Source organism: Pipistrellus hanaki (genome assembly GCF_964339955.1).
Source record: "Pipistrellus hanaki genome assembly, chromosome: 2".
Taxonomy (NCBI): Eukaryota; Metazoa; Chordata; class Mammalia; order Chiroptera; family Vespertilionidae; genus Pipistrellus; species Pipistrellus hanaki.
The window spans coordinates 73,721,560-73,739,554 of NC_140504.1; the positions used below are offsets into that span (position 1 = coordinate 73,721,560).

At 41.3% G+C, this 17,995-nt stretch overlaps 1 protein-coding gene across 1 annotated transcript in view; it reads right to left on the reverse strand.

The window, feature by feature from the left end:
- TOMM70 (translocase of outer mitochondrial membrane 70) overlaps positions 1 to 16,100 on the reverse strand; it is a 51,224-nt gene extending 35,124 nt beyond the window's left edge. Inside the window, exon 1 of the mRNA XM_084875464.1 lies at positions 15,644 to 16,100. Within this exon, the coding sequence (XP_084731590.1) occupies positions 15,644 to 15,970 (327 nt within the window). The 5' untranslated portion in view covers positions 15,971 to 16,100. The remainder of the gene's footprint in view (positions 1 to 15,643) is intronic.
- Between the last annotated feature and the right edge of the window lie 1,895 nt (positions 16,101 to 17,995).

Consider the following 17,995-nt stretch of genomic DNA (forward strand, 5'->3'; position numbering starts at 1 on the left):
TTTCTCTGTCTTTCCTTCTCTCTTCCACATTCTCTAAAAATCATTGGAAACATCCTCAAGTGAGGATAAAAAAAAAAAAGGAAAAAAGAAAGAAAAAGTCATATCTTATGAAAGACACATCTTAAAAATGCCTAAAGAAAGTTGTCATTTTTTCATGGTGAAGGGACTGGAATCTGTGTTGATGAAAATACCTTGGTGGCTGCAGTGGCTAGCAGTAGTGAGGTGATGGGGCTGGTGCCTTCCCCTGATCAGCCTGATCACCTCCCGCAGAGAGAGGACAGACTGTGGCTTAGGTCCACTCCCCACAGGGATGGGGGGGTGGAGGGAATGAGGAGGGGTGGAGGAGGCCTAAGCCATCAGTAGGACATCCCCTGAGGGCTCCCAGTCTGTGAGAGGGGGCAGGCTGGGCAGAGGGGAGCCTGTGAGAGGGGGCAGGCTGGGCAGAGGGAACCCCCTACCAGTGCATGAATTTTGTGCATCGGGGCCCCTAGTCCTGTGTACTAAAAGCTTAATGTGCTAAGAGTCCAGCTGGCTGGTCAACCAAATAAAGCGTAATGTGCTAATGATATGCTAAGGCTGCTCAACTGCTCACTATGACATGCACTGACCACCAGGGGGCAGTCAACCAGTTGCTATGATGTGCACTGACCACCAGGGGGCAGACACTCCTACTGGCAGCTTAGCTTGCTGCTGGGGTTTGGCCAATGGGGACTGAACGAGACAGGCCTGACACACCCTGGAGGCCTCCCAGGCCCTGATCATGCATGCACCGGGCCTCTAATGTCAGTAATAAGATTGCTAAATCAACAGGTTTACATATTTTTAATTTCAAAACCACTCAGACTTTCTCCCCAAAATGCTTAAGTGCTTTAATGTACCACTTTCCTGCCATTCCTACCAGCAACAGGTATGGTTGCTATCCTTTATTTTACCTTTTAGAGCACATTTGCCAATATCTGAAAACATTTTGACTAACAACTGAGGGCAGGGGAGCTACTGTATCTAATGGACAGACTTTAGAGATGCTTCTAACATTCTACAATGCCAGTGAAATAGGACTTTTAGGGGTAAAATAGGGCAGGTTTAGGAAATTTTAGAAAATTTGGAAATTAAGGGGACCATGAAGGAAGCACAGGGCTGCAGAGCAGAAGGTATATTTCCATAGAATGAGGGAGCTGAAAACAGCAAATGGTCTATATTTACAAAACAGAGAAGGCCTTCATCTAGAAGGAGAAAGCCCAAAGCCAATAGGAAAACAATAGGGAAGTGTGCTTATGTGTGTGTCGGAAGGGGGGGGGGGGGGAGACACCTCACATGTTCCATGTCCCATGTCAGGTTAGATCTTTGAGCCCAGGAGTTACTATAGTAGCCAGTCTAGGGGAATAGTGACCAATCAGAGGGTATCAAGGCACCAGGATCTGCAGCCTTTATAAGCCACAGGGAAAGGGAACTCAGTGGGACCCTTTTACCCTCCCCACATGGGAGTCCATCACATTGGAGTCTGTACTTGATCTTCAATAAATCTCCACCTTTACTATACCACTTACTGTCCGTGGACTCATTCTTCGATTCCAGTGGACAAAGAAACCAGTTCCAGTCCAAAAATTCTATTTCGCCAGCACAGTCCCCACAACAAAGAATTATCATATTCAAAATGTCAATAGTAGTAAGGTTGAAAAATTTGGGTATAAACTAATATTCCAGTATTATTTTAATTTGCATTTTCCTCACTATTATTGAATTTGAATATTTTTCATATTCATTGGTCATTTGCATTTCTTATTTTGAAAAACCACTTATTCATGCATGTTACTATTTTTCTATTAGACTGTCAGAAGTATAGAACAGACACTAGAAACACTGTCATTTTTATTATAATTATCCCAAATGTACTATTTGCTCATCAATACACTTTTTGCACTATTTTTGCCTCAGAATCTGATTCCTGGAATACCCAATTTACACAGTTTATGTGCACAATATGAAAGAGTTGGTAGTTAATACCCACTGAGGACAGTTGTGAACATGTCGATCAACACATGGGAAACATCTCTGTAGACAAATCTAGTTGTCCAGAGTCTTGCTACGAAGTCCAAGAACTTAGTTGGCATATCTCTATCCAAAACTTTGTTGTCAACATCATCCAACTTGAACAAATATGTGATTATGAGAAAAATCCATATATCTCCCAACTGACAAATCAAAAATACAAGTGGCTGCTCCCTCAAATAACTTACAGGACAGTGAAAGCCCCAGGACATCTCAATCACAAAGAGAGATAACAATCCTTTTTTCTATTTGTTCTTTTTCCCTTACTCTTGTTTCATTTTTCTTGCTGCTTCTCCCTTCCATTTACCTTTTTTTTACCTTCTCTTTTAGTCTAACCACAGCTATGGCTATTTTTTTAAGTCCAGTGTGCAAAGAATTTGTAGGAAACTAAGATCAGAATATAAAAAGTTTAAGCTAGCCAATGTCAACAAGTAACATGCATATTTTAAAACTAGGATGTGTGAGGATGAAAGAAACCAAATAAAGCACAAATAAATTAGATGAATATAAAATCTTCCACTTGTCAATAGCTTTAATCATCTTCTATAAACTTTGACAGAAAAACCCTAGGCATAAAACATCTATAAAAGACAACTAGGCCTCTTAGGTAGCTATGATTCTGGAGGGCGGGGGAGGAAGGGTACTATTAAGGTGATTTCTTGAAAACTACATTTGAAGCAAACTCAACATCCCTTCCATTTCACTGAGAAAAGCAGAAGTCTGACTCTACTAGGGTTGTGCCATCCAGGAGTGGAGATCTCCTACGTCTACAGACAACTGACAAGCATACCTTGCTTGTCTTCAAAGAACTGCTAACATAAAGGAAAATTAATACCACAAAAGAGAGGTGCCAAAAAGAGAGAGGTACCAAACTCAAAGAGAAAACTAGTATTTATGAAAGAAAACAAGGGAAAAAAAAAAAAGTTAACATCAGTAGAAAATGAATATATCAGTATTTTAAAAAGGGTTGATTTTAAAAAGTACCAATTAGACATCTTGAAAATTAAAAAGAAGATTACAATGAACTCATTGTAATTAGAGTTCATTGTATATTAGACTAAGGAGTCAAGAAGGTTTGCCAGAATGCAATAAAAAAGTTTTGCTCAGTGGATAGAGCACCGCCCCCATCACCCAGCTGCTGCTGCCGCCGCTACTGCTGCTGCTGCCGCTGGTGCCACTGCCCGCCACCATCACAGCTGCTGGCCCTTGCTTCTTAGTGCTGGCTCCGCCCCCCGCCCACTGGTAGGGACTAGGCTGGCTGAGGGAGGGCTGTGAGTGGTTGAGGCATAGCAGGTCTCACCCTGTCCAGCTTCTACAGAGGCATGGTGCCAGGACCTGGCCCCTGCCGCTGACTCTGTGGCTGCCTCTGGGGAAGGGGCCATGCGGTGTTCTCCTCCTAACCTCCCTGCCCCCAGCAGCAGCTCCTCCCCCATGGCCTCTGTGAAAGGGGCCACATGGAGCTAGACCAGCCTGCAGCCCTGGACCAGCCCATGCCACCGGCCCTCGCAGCATCTGTGGCTTTGTCTGGAAGGATGTCTGGTGTAATTAGCATATTACCCTTTTATTAGTATAGATAATGTGGTATGGAATACTATACTCAGCTTTAAAAAAGGGAAATCTTACCCTTTGCAAGAGCATGGATGGACCTGGAGAACATTATGCTAAAGTGAAACAAGCTAGAAAGAGAAAGACAGGTATATGATTTCACTCACATGTGGAATCTAATGAACAAAATGAACTAACAAGCAAAATGAGCTAAAAAAGACTCATAGAAAGCAGGCTGACAGCTGAGGGATGGGAGTCTGGGTGGTGGTGGTGAAAGAACTAAGCAAAAAAGGGTAAAAAATGTGGTATATTGAATGCATTTAAGTATGCTTGACTACAAACACATTGAAGATTTATTTAGCATTTTTGCTGAAGATTTACAGAATAAAGAGAACATTCTCTGGGCATAAACAAGTAATACACTCTTTCCAGTCTACTAGAAGTTAAAAGTCTAAATGATATCACACTAGAAAAAAAAAATAATAACACACTGAACACAAGGAGAGGCAGTCCTAGCCAGGGCTGAAGATTAATAGAATACAGCTAAGATAGGCACACAAGGCTTTGCATAGAAATATGGATACTTATTTTATTAAGCAAGGTTCAAATCAACCTAAAATCAAGCAACTGAATCTTTCAATTAGCTATTTCCCTTCATTTAGTCAAATTTTATCAGAGCTTCCTTTTTTAAATTATTATAAATTTTTAACTCTTAAGGCCAAAATAAGAACCTACTAATTTCCTTTCCCTATCCTATCTAATAAAAGGCTAATATGTAAATTGACTGAAAGATGGAACGACCAGTCGCTATGACATGCAGGGCTGTCCCCTGGTGATCAGTGTGCTCCCACAGGGGGAAGCACTGCTCATCCAGAAGCCGGGCTCATGGCTGGCAAGCAGGGCAGCGGTGGTGAGTCAAACATCTGTGGCAGTCAAACATCACCCAAGGGCTCCTGGACTGTGAGAGAGCGCAGGTCAGCTGAGGGAGACCCTTTGCCCCTCCCCCCCCCCCGAAGTGCACTAATTTTGTGCAATGGGCCTCTAGTTGTACTATAGAAAATAAAAAAAAATAAAAAATGCTTTGAATGACTGAGTATAAAAGGATCAAATTACAAAGGCAAACACCATACTGCAAATTGTTTACTTTTGCATAGCTCTTGATCTTGGTTAACACCCCTAGCACCTTCTGCTCACCCCACTCCTCACCCCATTACTTTCTGCCAAACTGTTAATAAATGGCAAAGAAAGAATAACATGCCCTAGGCCTTTTGGCTCAGTCCAGGTTCAAATCCAATCAAGGGCATGCACCTTAGTTGGCAGGCTCAATTTTCAGTCGGGTTGGGGTGTCTGCAGGAGGCAACCAGTTGATGTCTTTCTCACATAGATGTCTCTCTGTCTTTCCCCTCCCTTCCACTCGCCTTAGAAATCAATGAAAAAATATCCCCAAGTATTTTTCCAAAGCAAAACAAACAAGAAGGAATAATATTACAATAGAGATGGTATAGAAAAGCTCATTATTTTGCTCCACTGATGGAATTTAGGACAAAAAGCAACTTATTAGCGCAATGCTAGTTTATCAGTTAACACCAACTATGTGAGGAACTAGACCTTAAGCTTTGAGACCAACACTAGGCAGAAATTAAGCAAATGCACTGGAGGAAAAAGTTTAAAGCTAGTAAAGATTTTAAAACTAAAAAAGCAATTTGTTACTGGAAATTACTTTTGGTTTGAGTAGTTTTTTTTTTTTTTTTTAAGTTCCAAACCTTAAAATTGATGATTCGTACTATTTGATACTAAATTTCTGTGAAAATGCATCTTTCCCCTGCATCTCTTTTTTAAAATATATATATTTTATTGATTTTGTACAGAGAGGATGCACACCCCCTACTGGGAATATGCCCGCAACCAAGGTACATGCCCTTGACCGGAATCGAACCCGGGACACCTTTCAGTCCCCAAGCCGACGCTCTATCCATTGAGCCAAACCGGTTTCGGCTCCCCTGCATCTCTTACAACAAATCACTTTCTAATTGATCTGAAAGAGGCTTTTAACAAGCTGAATTGTTGAAACCCCCTAATAACTTCCCACTACCATTGCTTACACACAAGAACTCCAAACTCAGATTACTCCACTCTTGCCAATCTGGCCTCCTACATGTAACAGTGGTGGGTTCAAAAAATATTAATCTCACCCTGGCTGATAAATATTACTTAAACTACTAGAAGACAGCTATATCCATCCAAAATATGAAATTGCCCAGTAGAGTCAATGACCCTGTACTTCTGCTTAATGAATTCAACAAACATTCGGACTCAAATTTTATGGGGAATCCTGAAGTTAATGCATGAAGCAAAAGTCATTAATAGGCCGAAACCGGTTTGGCTCAGTGGTAGAGCGTCGGTCTGCGACTGAAAGGTCCCAGGTTCGATTCCGGTCAGGGGCATGTACGTTGGTTGCGGGCACATCCCCAGTAGGGGGTGTGCAGGAGGCAGCTGGTCAATGTTTCTCTCTCATCGACGTTTCTAGCTATCTCTCTCCCTTCCTCTCTGTAAAAAATCAATAAAATATATATTTTTAAAAATCATTACTTGTCAAAATTACTTTTGAAAATTCTTTTTTTTAAAAATAACTTTTAATTGAACTTATTGGGGTGGCAATGGTTAAAAAAATTACATAGGGTTCAGGTGTGCAACTCTATAATACATTATCTGTATATTGTATTGCATGGTCACCACCCAAGTCAAGTCTCCTTCCATCACCATTTTATCCCCTCCCCCACCGCTTTCCTTCTGGTAATCACCATGCAGTAGTCTGTGGTAGTTTGTGGTATGAAGTTTGCTGGTATTTTTTTTTTTTAATTCTTTAGGAAAGCACCACACAGGAGATGCAAGGTAAGTGCTATTATCTCCTTTTTATGTGTAAAGAAACTGAAACCTGGAGAGATTGAGAAATTTGCCCAAGGGAGGACTCAAAGTCAAGCAATCAGACTCCAGATTGCCTAAACTTCAATATAGGCAATTTTTTACAGAGAGGAAGGGAGAGAGCTAGAGAGCTAGAAGTATCGATGAGAGAGAGAAACATAGATCAGCTGCCTCCTGCACACCCCCTCACTGGGGATGTGCCCGCAACCAGAGTACGTGCACTTGACCGGAATCGAACCCGGGACGACCCTTCAGTCCACAGGCTGACACTCTATCCACTGAGCCAAACCGGTTTCGGCTAAACTTGACTTCTATAGTACATGGACTGTTACACATGATTTATTAATATGAATCTTTTTCATTAAAATCACACCCAGATTCACACTCCTAAACAGAAACAAAACAGATTTAGGTATCATCTTTTGCTCACCACTGCTGACTCCAAGGCGAAAAGGTCATTAACTGAAAAGAGAATCATCAGCACAATTAGATCTTTTTCTTTCTTTTTGTCAAGGAAATATAACTGAATTCATTTGATATGACTCTACTGTACAACCACCAACAGGACAGTCTTTATCCTGAAGGAACACAAGAGGCAAGAGTAGGAAATAAACAGTATAAATTGGCAGCCTCTCAAAAGAACTATTACTGATCAAAACACAGAAACTCCAGTTCACGTGTACAGAAAATATACATTAGATGATTAGTATATTAGTATTAGTATAACTAATAACCAGAAAAATTTTAGTCCAAAGAGTAGGTAGCAATTCATACACACACAAATACACTCAAAACTATCTGGGTAAAACACAAGACTTAAAAACAAGTAACTCAAGATAATAAATCTAAAAGGTAACAATGAGAAACAGTAAATGTTTATCTTCTCTCTCCCTGACAAACACTGTGCTGAAACTTGTCAAACAAGAAGCAAACTTAGGACCTGCCCCCATCTTTCGCAGAGGCAATCTACTGGGGGGAGGGGGGGGGGAGTAACATTTAAAGATCAGAACCACAGATATTAAGATATAATTTAGTGAAATACAAAGGAAGAAAACAATCAGTTTGACAGTCAGTGAAAAATTACTTAACAAGAATCCGCTCTGGAACAAATATGTCTAACAGAGAAAAGTCAATAAAATATTCCAAGACGGAAAAATAACCCTCAAAGGACTCTTCACATATACAGAACTTCAGAAGACCAGAAAGGGACCTCTAAAACAAGCTCTGCACTAACAATATGACACCATTACAGAAAGCTTTCAATGATATCCATCTGGCAATAAGGAGTCACTGTAAACTCTTAGCAAGTATTTATAAATTATCTGATAATCACATACAGTCACTGTGAAAGATTATATAGAATTGGGTACATAAATCCGTGAGAAAAATTAGTAACCAGTTAAAATAGGTTGTTTGATAATGCTTCTCTTAAATTATTTTATTCTCTTTTTTATCAAATTCTAAAAGTATATTTATTTTTGTTGTTAATCTTCACTGGAGATATTTTATCGATTGATTTTCGGGGGAGGAGAGCGGGGAAGGGAAAGGGGATAGGGGAGAGAAGAGAGAGAGAGATCAATGTGAAAGACACAATGATTGGTTGCCTCCTGCAAATTCCCTGACTGGGGCTGGGGATTGAACTTAGAACCCATGTATATGCCCTTGAGCAAAATTTGAACCTGAGACCCTTCAGAGTTAGGGTGGGCACTCTTAACCACTGAGCAGCACTGGCCAGAGCTAAAAGTATATTTATTAAATTTAAATTACAGCTTTACAAAAGTAGCATTCAATTCTGAAACACTGAATAAGAAATAATCTTCTAATACTTTATTGACCAACTGTTATTTTTATGTGAATAATAAAATACCTAAGATAAAGCCATTTCCCACATGTATCCTGAAATTTAAAAAATTTATAACCAATCCCACCTACTAAATCATAGTACAGTGGGGGGGGGGGGGGGGAGGAGAATTGGTAAGGTATGTACACATAAAATACCTTAATAAAAAAAATGAGAAAAGAAATCATAGTACAGTGGCTCTCTTTACCTAGGAAGAACCTACTGTAAGAATGCAGATGCTTTAACATTATAATGTAGTGCATATAAAATCAAGCGACTTATAAAAAGAATGCTTAAATGAGGTTTAAGACTGTTATACCAATTTCGAGGATCAAGTAGTAGAATAAAAATTAAAAGCTGGAAATTTTGAAAAAACATTTAACTTATGAACATGTATATTTACAAATGTCTAAGTATGAGGGTTTATTGATTCATTTGCTCAATCCCTCTATGTGGTGGGCATTGTATTAGATTGAGAATAAATGGGATGGAGCCACCCCAGACTTCAGATTCAAGAGTACAGTATGAAAGATATGAAGAAGCAACCCTAGTATTTGTGATAAGTACTTTGGAAGGAAAAAGTTCAGTGTCATGTAATCACATAGTGATATGAGGTACCCGCTGAATTGAATTATGTAGGCATGTCACTGGTGATTCTTCTTATTTATTTATTTATTTATTTGGTGATTCCTATTTTTTAAAGAAACACTGGTATGTCTCAGTTGTCAGTGGTTGAACTGAGGGGTCACTGGTTTGATTTCCATTCAGGGCACATGTCTGGGTTGCGAGCTCAATCCCCAGTAGGGGTTGTGCAGGAGGCAGATGTTTCTCTCATTGATGTTTTACTCTACCCTTCTCCCTTCCTCTCTAAAAATCAATAAAAACATATTAAAAAATACCTAGAAACAGATCATTTTGAGAAAGATAATTATTTAGAAGATGACTGATAAGTGTAGGTTACTCAGTCTTTGGTACCATTATTAAATGTTTAGATATATTTCTCCCTTCCCATTCTAGAGGGCTGGCTTAGATTAGTGGTTCTTAACCATTTCATGTGGGATAACCCACCCCTGTGTAACATTAAAAAAACTGAACATTATAATGAGTGTATTTTTTAAATATCAGATTAAAAGTCAAGTGCATAAAAAGCTACTATAGAATCAAGACTTAACAACAACAACACTGTACATACAGTCCACAAAGGGGAGCACCAAGAGTGTATACCTCAGGTAACTGGGGAGGCTGACCCACCAGGCCATATAGGACACCAAGCACACAAAGCCACCCTACCAACTCAGGGAAGCATCGAAAATGTCGAGACAAGAAAACAAATCCCAAACAAAAGAAATGGAGAACAAAAGACTGGATATAGAGTTCAGAACCCCGGTTATAAGGTTTTTCAAGAGTTTCCTAGAAAAGGCCGATAAATTTAATGAGACGCTAGAGGATATAAAAAACGACCAACTAGAAATTAATTAAACATACACTGACTGAAATAAAAAATATTATACAGAGACCCAACAGCAGACTAGAAGAATGAAAAATCAAGTCAAACATTTGGAATACAAAGAGGCAAAGGACACTCCTCTGGAGAAGAAGAGAAGATAATCCAGAAAGTTGAAGGTAGTGTAAGGAGCCCCTGGGACAACTTCAAGCGTACCAACATCAGAATTATGGGGGTGCCAGAAGAAGAGAGAGTATAAGATACTGAGAACCTATTTGAAGAAATAATATCAGAAAACTTCTCCCACCTGGTGAAAGAAATAGACTTACAAATCCAGGAAGTGCACAGAATCCCAAAAAAAAGGAATCCAAAGAGGACCACACCAAGATACATCAAGACAAAGAGAATCTTACAAGCAGCAAGAGAAAAACAGTTAACCATAAGGGAGTACCCATAAGATTATCAGCTGATTTCTCAACAGAAACTATGCAGGCCAGATGGGAGTGGCAAGAAATATTCAAAGTGATGAATAGCAAGAACCTACAACCAAGATTACTCTACCCAGCAAAGTTATCTTTCAGAATTGAAGGCCAGCTAAAGAGCTTCACAGATAAGAAAAAGCTAAAGGAGTTCATCACTGAAGCAGTATTACCGTATATGAAATGCTGAAAGGTATTCTTTAAGAAGAGGAAGAAGAAAAAAGTAAAGATAAAAATTATGATCAACAGCCAAAACTGGTCTGGTTCAGTGGATAGAGTTTCGGCCTGTGGACTGAAAGGTCCCAGGTTCGATTCCAGTCAAGGGCATGTACCTTGGTTGCGGGCACATCCCCAGTAGGGGGTGTGGAGGCAGCTGATCAATGATTCTCTCTCATCGATGTTTCTAACTTTCTATCCCTCTCTCTTCCTCTCTGTAAAAAATCAATAAAATATTTTTTTTAAAAAAGTATAATCAACAGCCGAAACCGGTTTGGCTCAGTGGATAGAGCGTTGGCCTGTGGACTGAAAGGTCCCAGGTTCGATTCCAGTCAAGGGCATGTACCTTGGTTGCGGGCACATCCCCAGTAGGGGGTGTGCAGGAGGCAGCCGATGGATGATTCTCTCTCATCAATGTTTCTAACTCTCTATCCCTCTCGCTTTCTCTCTGTGAAAAACCAATAAAATATATTAAAAAAGAAAGAAAAGAAAGTGATCAACAAATACATACCGTATTTTTCGGACCATAAGACGCACCGGACCATAAGACGCACCAGTTTTTAGAGAAGGGAAATGAAGAAAAAAAGATTCTGAAACAAATAGTGTCCTAAAATATTTTATGTGCATTAAAACCCAACATCACAGTCATAAACACATGTAATCAACCCTGTAAAGTAAACAGCAGCATTTAGAACCATTTTAGAGCCAGGCAAGCACACAGACCACACAGAGCCGGGCAAGTAAAAAAACTTTTTTTTTACAGTATATGTGTAGGCTATATTTGGACCATAAGACGCAGGGACTTTTCCCCCCCACTTCTGGGGGGGAAAAAGTGCGTCTTATGGTCCGAAAAATACTGTATATATCAACAAATGAATCTAAAAATCAAGTGAATTAAAAATCTGAGAAACAGAATAAACTAGTGAATATAATAGAATCAGGGGCAAAGAAAGGGAGTGGACTGATAATTATCAGGGGGAAAGAGATGTTGGGGGTGCAGGAAGAGACTGGATTAAAATCGTACACCCATGGATGAGGACGATAGGGGGGAGGAGGGTAAGGGCAGAGGGTAAGGTGGGAACCCATTGGAATGGAGCTATGGGAGGGGAAAAGGAGAAACAATTATAATAATCTGAGCAATAAAGATTTATTAACTTTTTTAAAAAGCTATTATAAAGTCAAAATGCTTTTAAATATATGCACTTTTTTTTTTTAAATCATAGATTTGGAAAAAGAAATGTCCAAAACATTTATACAGTCAGCATACCAGACTTGGTGTATATGTGGGTGTGGTGGTCTATTGTGATAATTCAGGTCCAGAGACTGAGAAGACCTATGGACAAGATGATCTTCAAACAACTTCCTGACGTTGAGAATCTATAATTGTTCAAGTTTTTATTTTTATTTTTATTGAATCTGTGGCATATCATGGTAGGTTTTATAATGGCCCATTATATGAGTTAATACTTTCAGTATAGCAGTCCCTCCATATCAATGGTTTCTCTCTCCAAGTTTTCAGTTGCCGGCATGGAAAATTTTCCCAGTCATCAACATGATTGTCGTTCCTGACATCCAACCACCGACATGCTCATGATTTGATCAGTCAGGATCACCCAAAGCAAATAATCTTCCTTCTGATGTATGGTCAAGTCAATAGTAGCCTACTGTTACGTCATGAAGACCTGGTCATTTACCTCACTTCATTTCACCACGCAGGCATTTTATCATCTCACATGGTAACAAGAAGGGTGAGGTTAGTACAATGAGATATTTGAGAGAGATACATTTACCTAAGTTTATTACAGTACTCTGTAATTGTTCTATCTTATTAGTTACTATTATTTCTTATTTTTCCTAATTTATACATGAAACTTTATTATAGGTATGTAAAAGAAGAAATATAGTATGGATGGTTCCCAACTTAACAATGGTCTGACTTATGATTTTTCAACTTTACATGAAAGGCGTGAAAATATGCACTCAGTAGAAACTGTACTTCATATTGAAATTTTGATCTTTTCCTGGACTAGTGATATATGGTAAGATACTCTCCTGTGACACTGGGCAGTAGCAGTGAGCCACAGTTCCCAGTCAGCCACATATCACAAAAGTAAAGTGATATTCTACAGCATAGCATTAAATGCATTTTTAAACCTACAATATTTTCAACTTATGATGGGTATATATTGATGTAAATTCATCATTAAATTGAACATCTGTAAATACAGGATTGAGGACTATTTTCAGGCATCCACTTGGAACGTATCCTTTGTGGATGAGGCCAGACTGTACCGCAATCTCAGATGCTGTAGACTGTGGTTAAGTGCTTTTCTTTAGTGATATCCTAAAATCTGTTAATTAAACAAAATATAAATGTCTGCTTTTTCATTACAAGTTTGCTATCACTGTCCCCCCAAAAAACAACTGGAACTAGTCTACATTGCACTTGAAATCTGAAACCCAATAAAGAAAAGCCCAGTAATTTTATTGGTTCATTTTACATAAAGGCAAACTAAGTCCAAAGACAAAAAACACTGGTTTTCCATTATCATTCACTGATAGTGACCCCTGCACTGACAACAGGATTCTGCCAGTTTTTCCATTAGTTGAAACAAATGCCTAACTACAAAACCTACTGAAGTTGGCAATTTAAAAATGCTATTCAAACACAGAGCAATTTCTCCAACCACATATAATAAATTACAATTAGGGCCAGTTATATTTAGGTAGTCTAATAATAACTCTAGACTATAAGACCAGTATTTATTTGTCATAAAGTTAAAATACAAATTTGTTATTAAAAACGAAATAGACATCTCTATTACATTGATGCTTCCCCCTCCCCCTAAAAAACATCAATAAACATATCCTGGAGTGAAGATGAAAAAAATTTAAAAGTAAAATAGACATTCTTATTGTTGCTTTACTAAAGAATCATCTAGTAACTCGATGCAAGAATGTAAGTACAAGCCCACAAATTCCACAACGTGTACAATAGTATGTGCCAGTTTTCTTTTGGATTAAAAAATAATAAATTATTTCAAAGCATTCAAGTTACACAAAGAAGTTAATAATCTAAAGGTCTCATTTTTTAATGGCAGTCAAGTGAATAAAAAAATTATTCTTATAAAACTACAAAACACCATGAAATTTAAAAATCATCACAGTGTTGACTGGGACAATGCTGAAAATGAAAGTGTTTACTAGATTCTATCAAATACTAAATGGCTGAGGTGGGGTAGTATTTGAAAATGCAACAGAAAAAAAGAAGAAGAAATGCAATAAAATGAAATGTCAAAACCTGGTTTCATATACAGAAACTATATTTTTGGTGACTATTATATAACTGAGAACTTTTATGTATTTTTCATTCATCTACTATTCTTCTGTGACTAAAAACTGAATTTAAAATTTATAAAGATGAACTAGGAAAGGCCAGATAATTCCACATACATAAAAATGACATGAGGCAAGTGATGACTAATTCAAAGAATCCCCGGATGGATTACCTTATTGGCAGCCCTCGGAATCACCATTTAGGGCTGGAAGAAATGTAAGAGATCTATCTAATTATGCAGGATGACAGGAAGACCAGAGAGAGAAAATGACCTTCCCGCCCTAGCCTCAGTGGATAGAGCTCCAGCCTGCGGACTGAAGGGTCCTGGGTGGATCCCCATCAAGGGCATGTACCTTGGTTGCAGGCTCCTCCCACCCGGGCCCTGACTGGGGCTCCTGCAGGAGGCAACCAATTGATATGTTTCACATTGATGTTTCACTCTCTCTTCTACTCTCCAAAAATCAATGGAAAATATCCTTGAGGGGGGAAAAAAAAAAAAAAAAAAAAAAAGACCTTCCCAAGGTAACTGACGGAAAGCCCAATATAAAGTGCACATCTCTTAGTTCCACCATACTGTTGTGCATCTTTTCTATGTTTTACTCTCCTATTGGAAAACCTTTGGCTCTCTCCCGGCCTAGCATCACAGAAATATAACAAGCACTAAACTAAGGCAGTTCATTACCACATCAAAATTTCCTTCAGCCCTAACCGGTTTGGTTCAGTGGATAGAGTGTCAGTCAGCCTTAGGACTCAAGGGTCCCAAGTTTGATTCTGGTCAAGGGCATGTATGTACCTTGGTTGTGGGCACAACCCCAGTAGGAGGTGTGCTGATCAATGTTTCTCTCTCATTGATGTTTCTAACTCTCTATCCTTCTCCCTTCCTCTCTGTAAAAAAATCAATAAAATATACTTAAATAAAACTTCCTTCAAAGCTGACTTGGTAAAACATGTCTTGAATATGAACAGTATATGGAAATGATTTGTAAATGTATATAAACTGGAGTTATTTGACCAAAGGTTTCTCTGACCTCTGACTTATTCTGGAACTTCCACTGTATAATCCTAGTCTTGGATAAGACCCTCCACCCTTACCCCACCCTAGTGTTAAATGCAGCCTGGCCAATTCCCCACACAGCTGTTTGATACCAAAAGGATTTAACAGTTCAACAAAACCATACCAAGCAGTTCAGGGGATCCGCCAACGTTTTGCCTAACATCAGAGAATGTGTTTCAGGCATCGTGTCAAGCTTGATCATGTAAATGTCAAGGTAAGATAAAAAGACGAATTTAAGATGCTTCTGTCCAAAATGGTTAAGAACTCACTCTCACAGATGGAAAAAAGAAGTCAAATGAATACCATTTACAGTCAACCTACAGTCACCGTATTTACTCATCCTCCATCCTAAGACACTTTTAAAAAGGGGAGTGGCTCGTTCTGAAAAGGTTATTACCGACTAAGTGCCAGGCCTTGGGAATCGCCAAAGCCATTCCTATTACAACGTACCCATCGTTAATGGAATTCGGTTTCCTTCACTGCTTAATACCATCGTCACATTTGCAACGCTACTAGAGATAAATGCTGTGTCACCGGGGAAAAAACCCGTTTCTGAACCCCCAAAGGAAGCTGTCCGAAAAGGTCGCTAGCCTGTGCCCTCGGACTACTCCATCCCCTCTAAAGGCTGCCAGACACGGCTCTCCCTAAGCCCACGTGCTGCCGGCTGCAGGGAGGGAAGGCCCCCGCCCGCACAACCCGCCAGGGAAAGCTGCCCCCGCCGGCTCCCGCCACGGCCACGGCCGGGGCCGCTCCTCACCATCTCCAGGTGAGCGCCGGGGTCCTCGGGGTGTCCGCTGCCCGGGGCCGGGCTGGCCCTCCCCTCCGGGGTCTTCCGCTCACTGTTGCGCTTCAAGCCGCCGGCGTCGCCTCGACCTCCAGCCTCTCGGCGCCGCCGCTGCCGGCTCCACAGGTACATGGCCCCCGCGCCCAGCAGCAGGGGCGCCCCGACCGCCAGCGCCAGCTGCCATCGCGGCAGGCCCCCGGCGCCCGGGCCCGCCGCCGCGCCGCCGCCGCCCACCCCGCTCCCGGAGCCGGGCGCAGCCGCAGCGACCACCGCCGCCTCCACAGGCTTAGAGGCGGCCATGGCGAGCGTCCTCCGCCTCCGCCTCTCTGCGGGTCGCGGGCGCCACAGTCACCAGGCAGCGTGCGGAGGAGAGCCGGAGGCAGGGAAGGGAGGCTGAGGGCGAGAGAGCACGCTCGGAAGCCACCGCAGAAGACAGAAAAGGGCCAGAGGTCACCGGAAGCCCAGGGCATGCCGGGCCAGACCTGCGCGCCCTCCTCCTCCCATTGTAACCGTAGAAAAGGCGGAAGGGAGGCGGGGAGAAAACGGAGGGCGGGAGAATCACTTCCGGGTCAAGGGAAACGTTGTACGGAAGCGTCCGTCCGGTGGGCGTCGGGGCAGCCCTTTTTCCTGCCTCTCGCCCGCCGTTGTTTGTGAGACTGTCTTCGGGGGCCTTGGGGGGGGGGTCTCCGCCGGCAGCGGGGGTCTGCCGAAGCCGAGGAGCGGTGCGCAGACACAGGGTGTTAGGGCGTCAGGCGACCGGAGCGGAGGGAGGCTCTGCGGGGACCCTAAGAACGGGCGAGAGTGGCAGAGGGTTTGTGAAGGTGATTGGCTGGCAGGGGAGGTGGGCGGGGCGCAGGCCGCGGTGCCCCGTGTATTTGGTGGAATGGGCACCCCTCGTTTTCTAGTTATCGCCACGTTGGCTCTTCTCAGGGTCCCGCTGCCGTCTGCTCGATTGTCTGTGTGTCCTGGAAACTAAGGGATTGGGAGGACTTTTAAAGATGTAAGAGAAAAGAGCTCAAAGCTGAAGATAAAATCTGCTGTGTCCCCGATCTTATCTGTGCCATGGCCAGATTTTAGTTTGAGACGCGGGGACACTGTAGATGGCAGCAATCGGACTGGGCGGAAAAGGGCGAGTCTAGGCTGGCTCTGTCTAAAGGGCTTGAACGGGGTCCTGGCGGCTCCCCGGCGCGCTGGTTTGGAAAGCGATGACATCGATGTGTTCCCACCCCGCTTTCCAACTGAGTGGGCAGGAACGCGAGGACCCGGAGTTACCAGCTTTTCCTTACGAGTTTGTGTCTTGTACTGGGTGGCGCCTGGCACCCCAGCTCACACCGAGCTCCCGAAAATACCCGCCACCCTCCGCGGGGCGCTGATCTGCCCGGGGTCCTTTTTGTATGCTAAATGTCAGTCGTCAGTCTTTTTACCTCGGTCCCAAATAGAAATTTTAGTTCAGAGCTTTCACGTATTAATAGCTTTGTCTTCCTTTCCCGTTGCTCTGCAAAGATCTCTTCAAACAAAATGTTCTTAACCGGGAATTGTATGGAATTCACAGTATTTTTTTTTTTTAAGGAGAAAAGCCAAGTATTAATTGAGAATCAGAATTCAGAACTGAGGCTCCTCATTCCAGGTATGCCAGTCTGCAGACTGGATGAAAAGCGACCGACCGCATGCCAACCTGACTAACTCAAGGAAGTCCTGCCTGGTCGCCTTGCAAACTCAAAGAGACCTAAAGTAACCTAAAGGATGGTCTGAAATTAAAACCTTTAATTAAAAAGCAGTTTATAAAAACAATTAAAAAGGGAAGCAGCCAATCAATGATTCTCATCATTTGTTTCCCTCTCCTTCCTCTCTGAAATCAAGTTAACAATATTAAAAAAAGAAATAGAAAGTTTAGAGTGGGTAGTCTTCTAACTCTCCATGAATGTAAAAAACAACAACATGTCTTATCATTTTACTTTTTATCCATTCCTAGTGGTTCCCCTTTGCTTCTCTAATCTATCACCAATGGGTTTCTTGTACTACTAAGTTATAAAAATAGGTGAAAGATCACCATTCTTCAGAGCATTACCCTAATAGGTTGAGCTTCTGCTTCCCGTCAATTATTGACAATTGTTGACAAATAAATTCACAAAAATTCTTTGCAGGTTTGAATGTTTTCTTACGTTATCAAGACCTCTGTATTAATAATTTACAAGTGATAGATTAAATTAGCATGACCTAATTTGAAAGTTTCAGAATCATTGCTTTTCTTTTGCTTCATACAGATTCCTATTAGTAAATTGCTTTCAGACAAGTTCCTTAGCAACAGACTGAAAAGATGAGCTA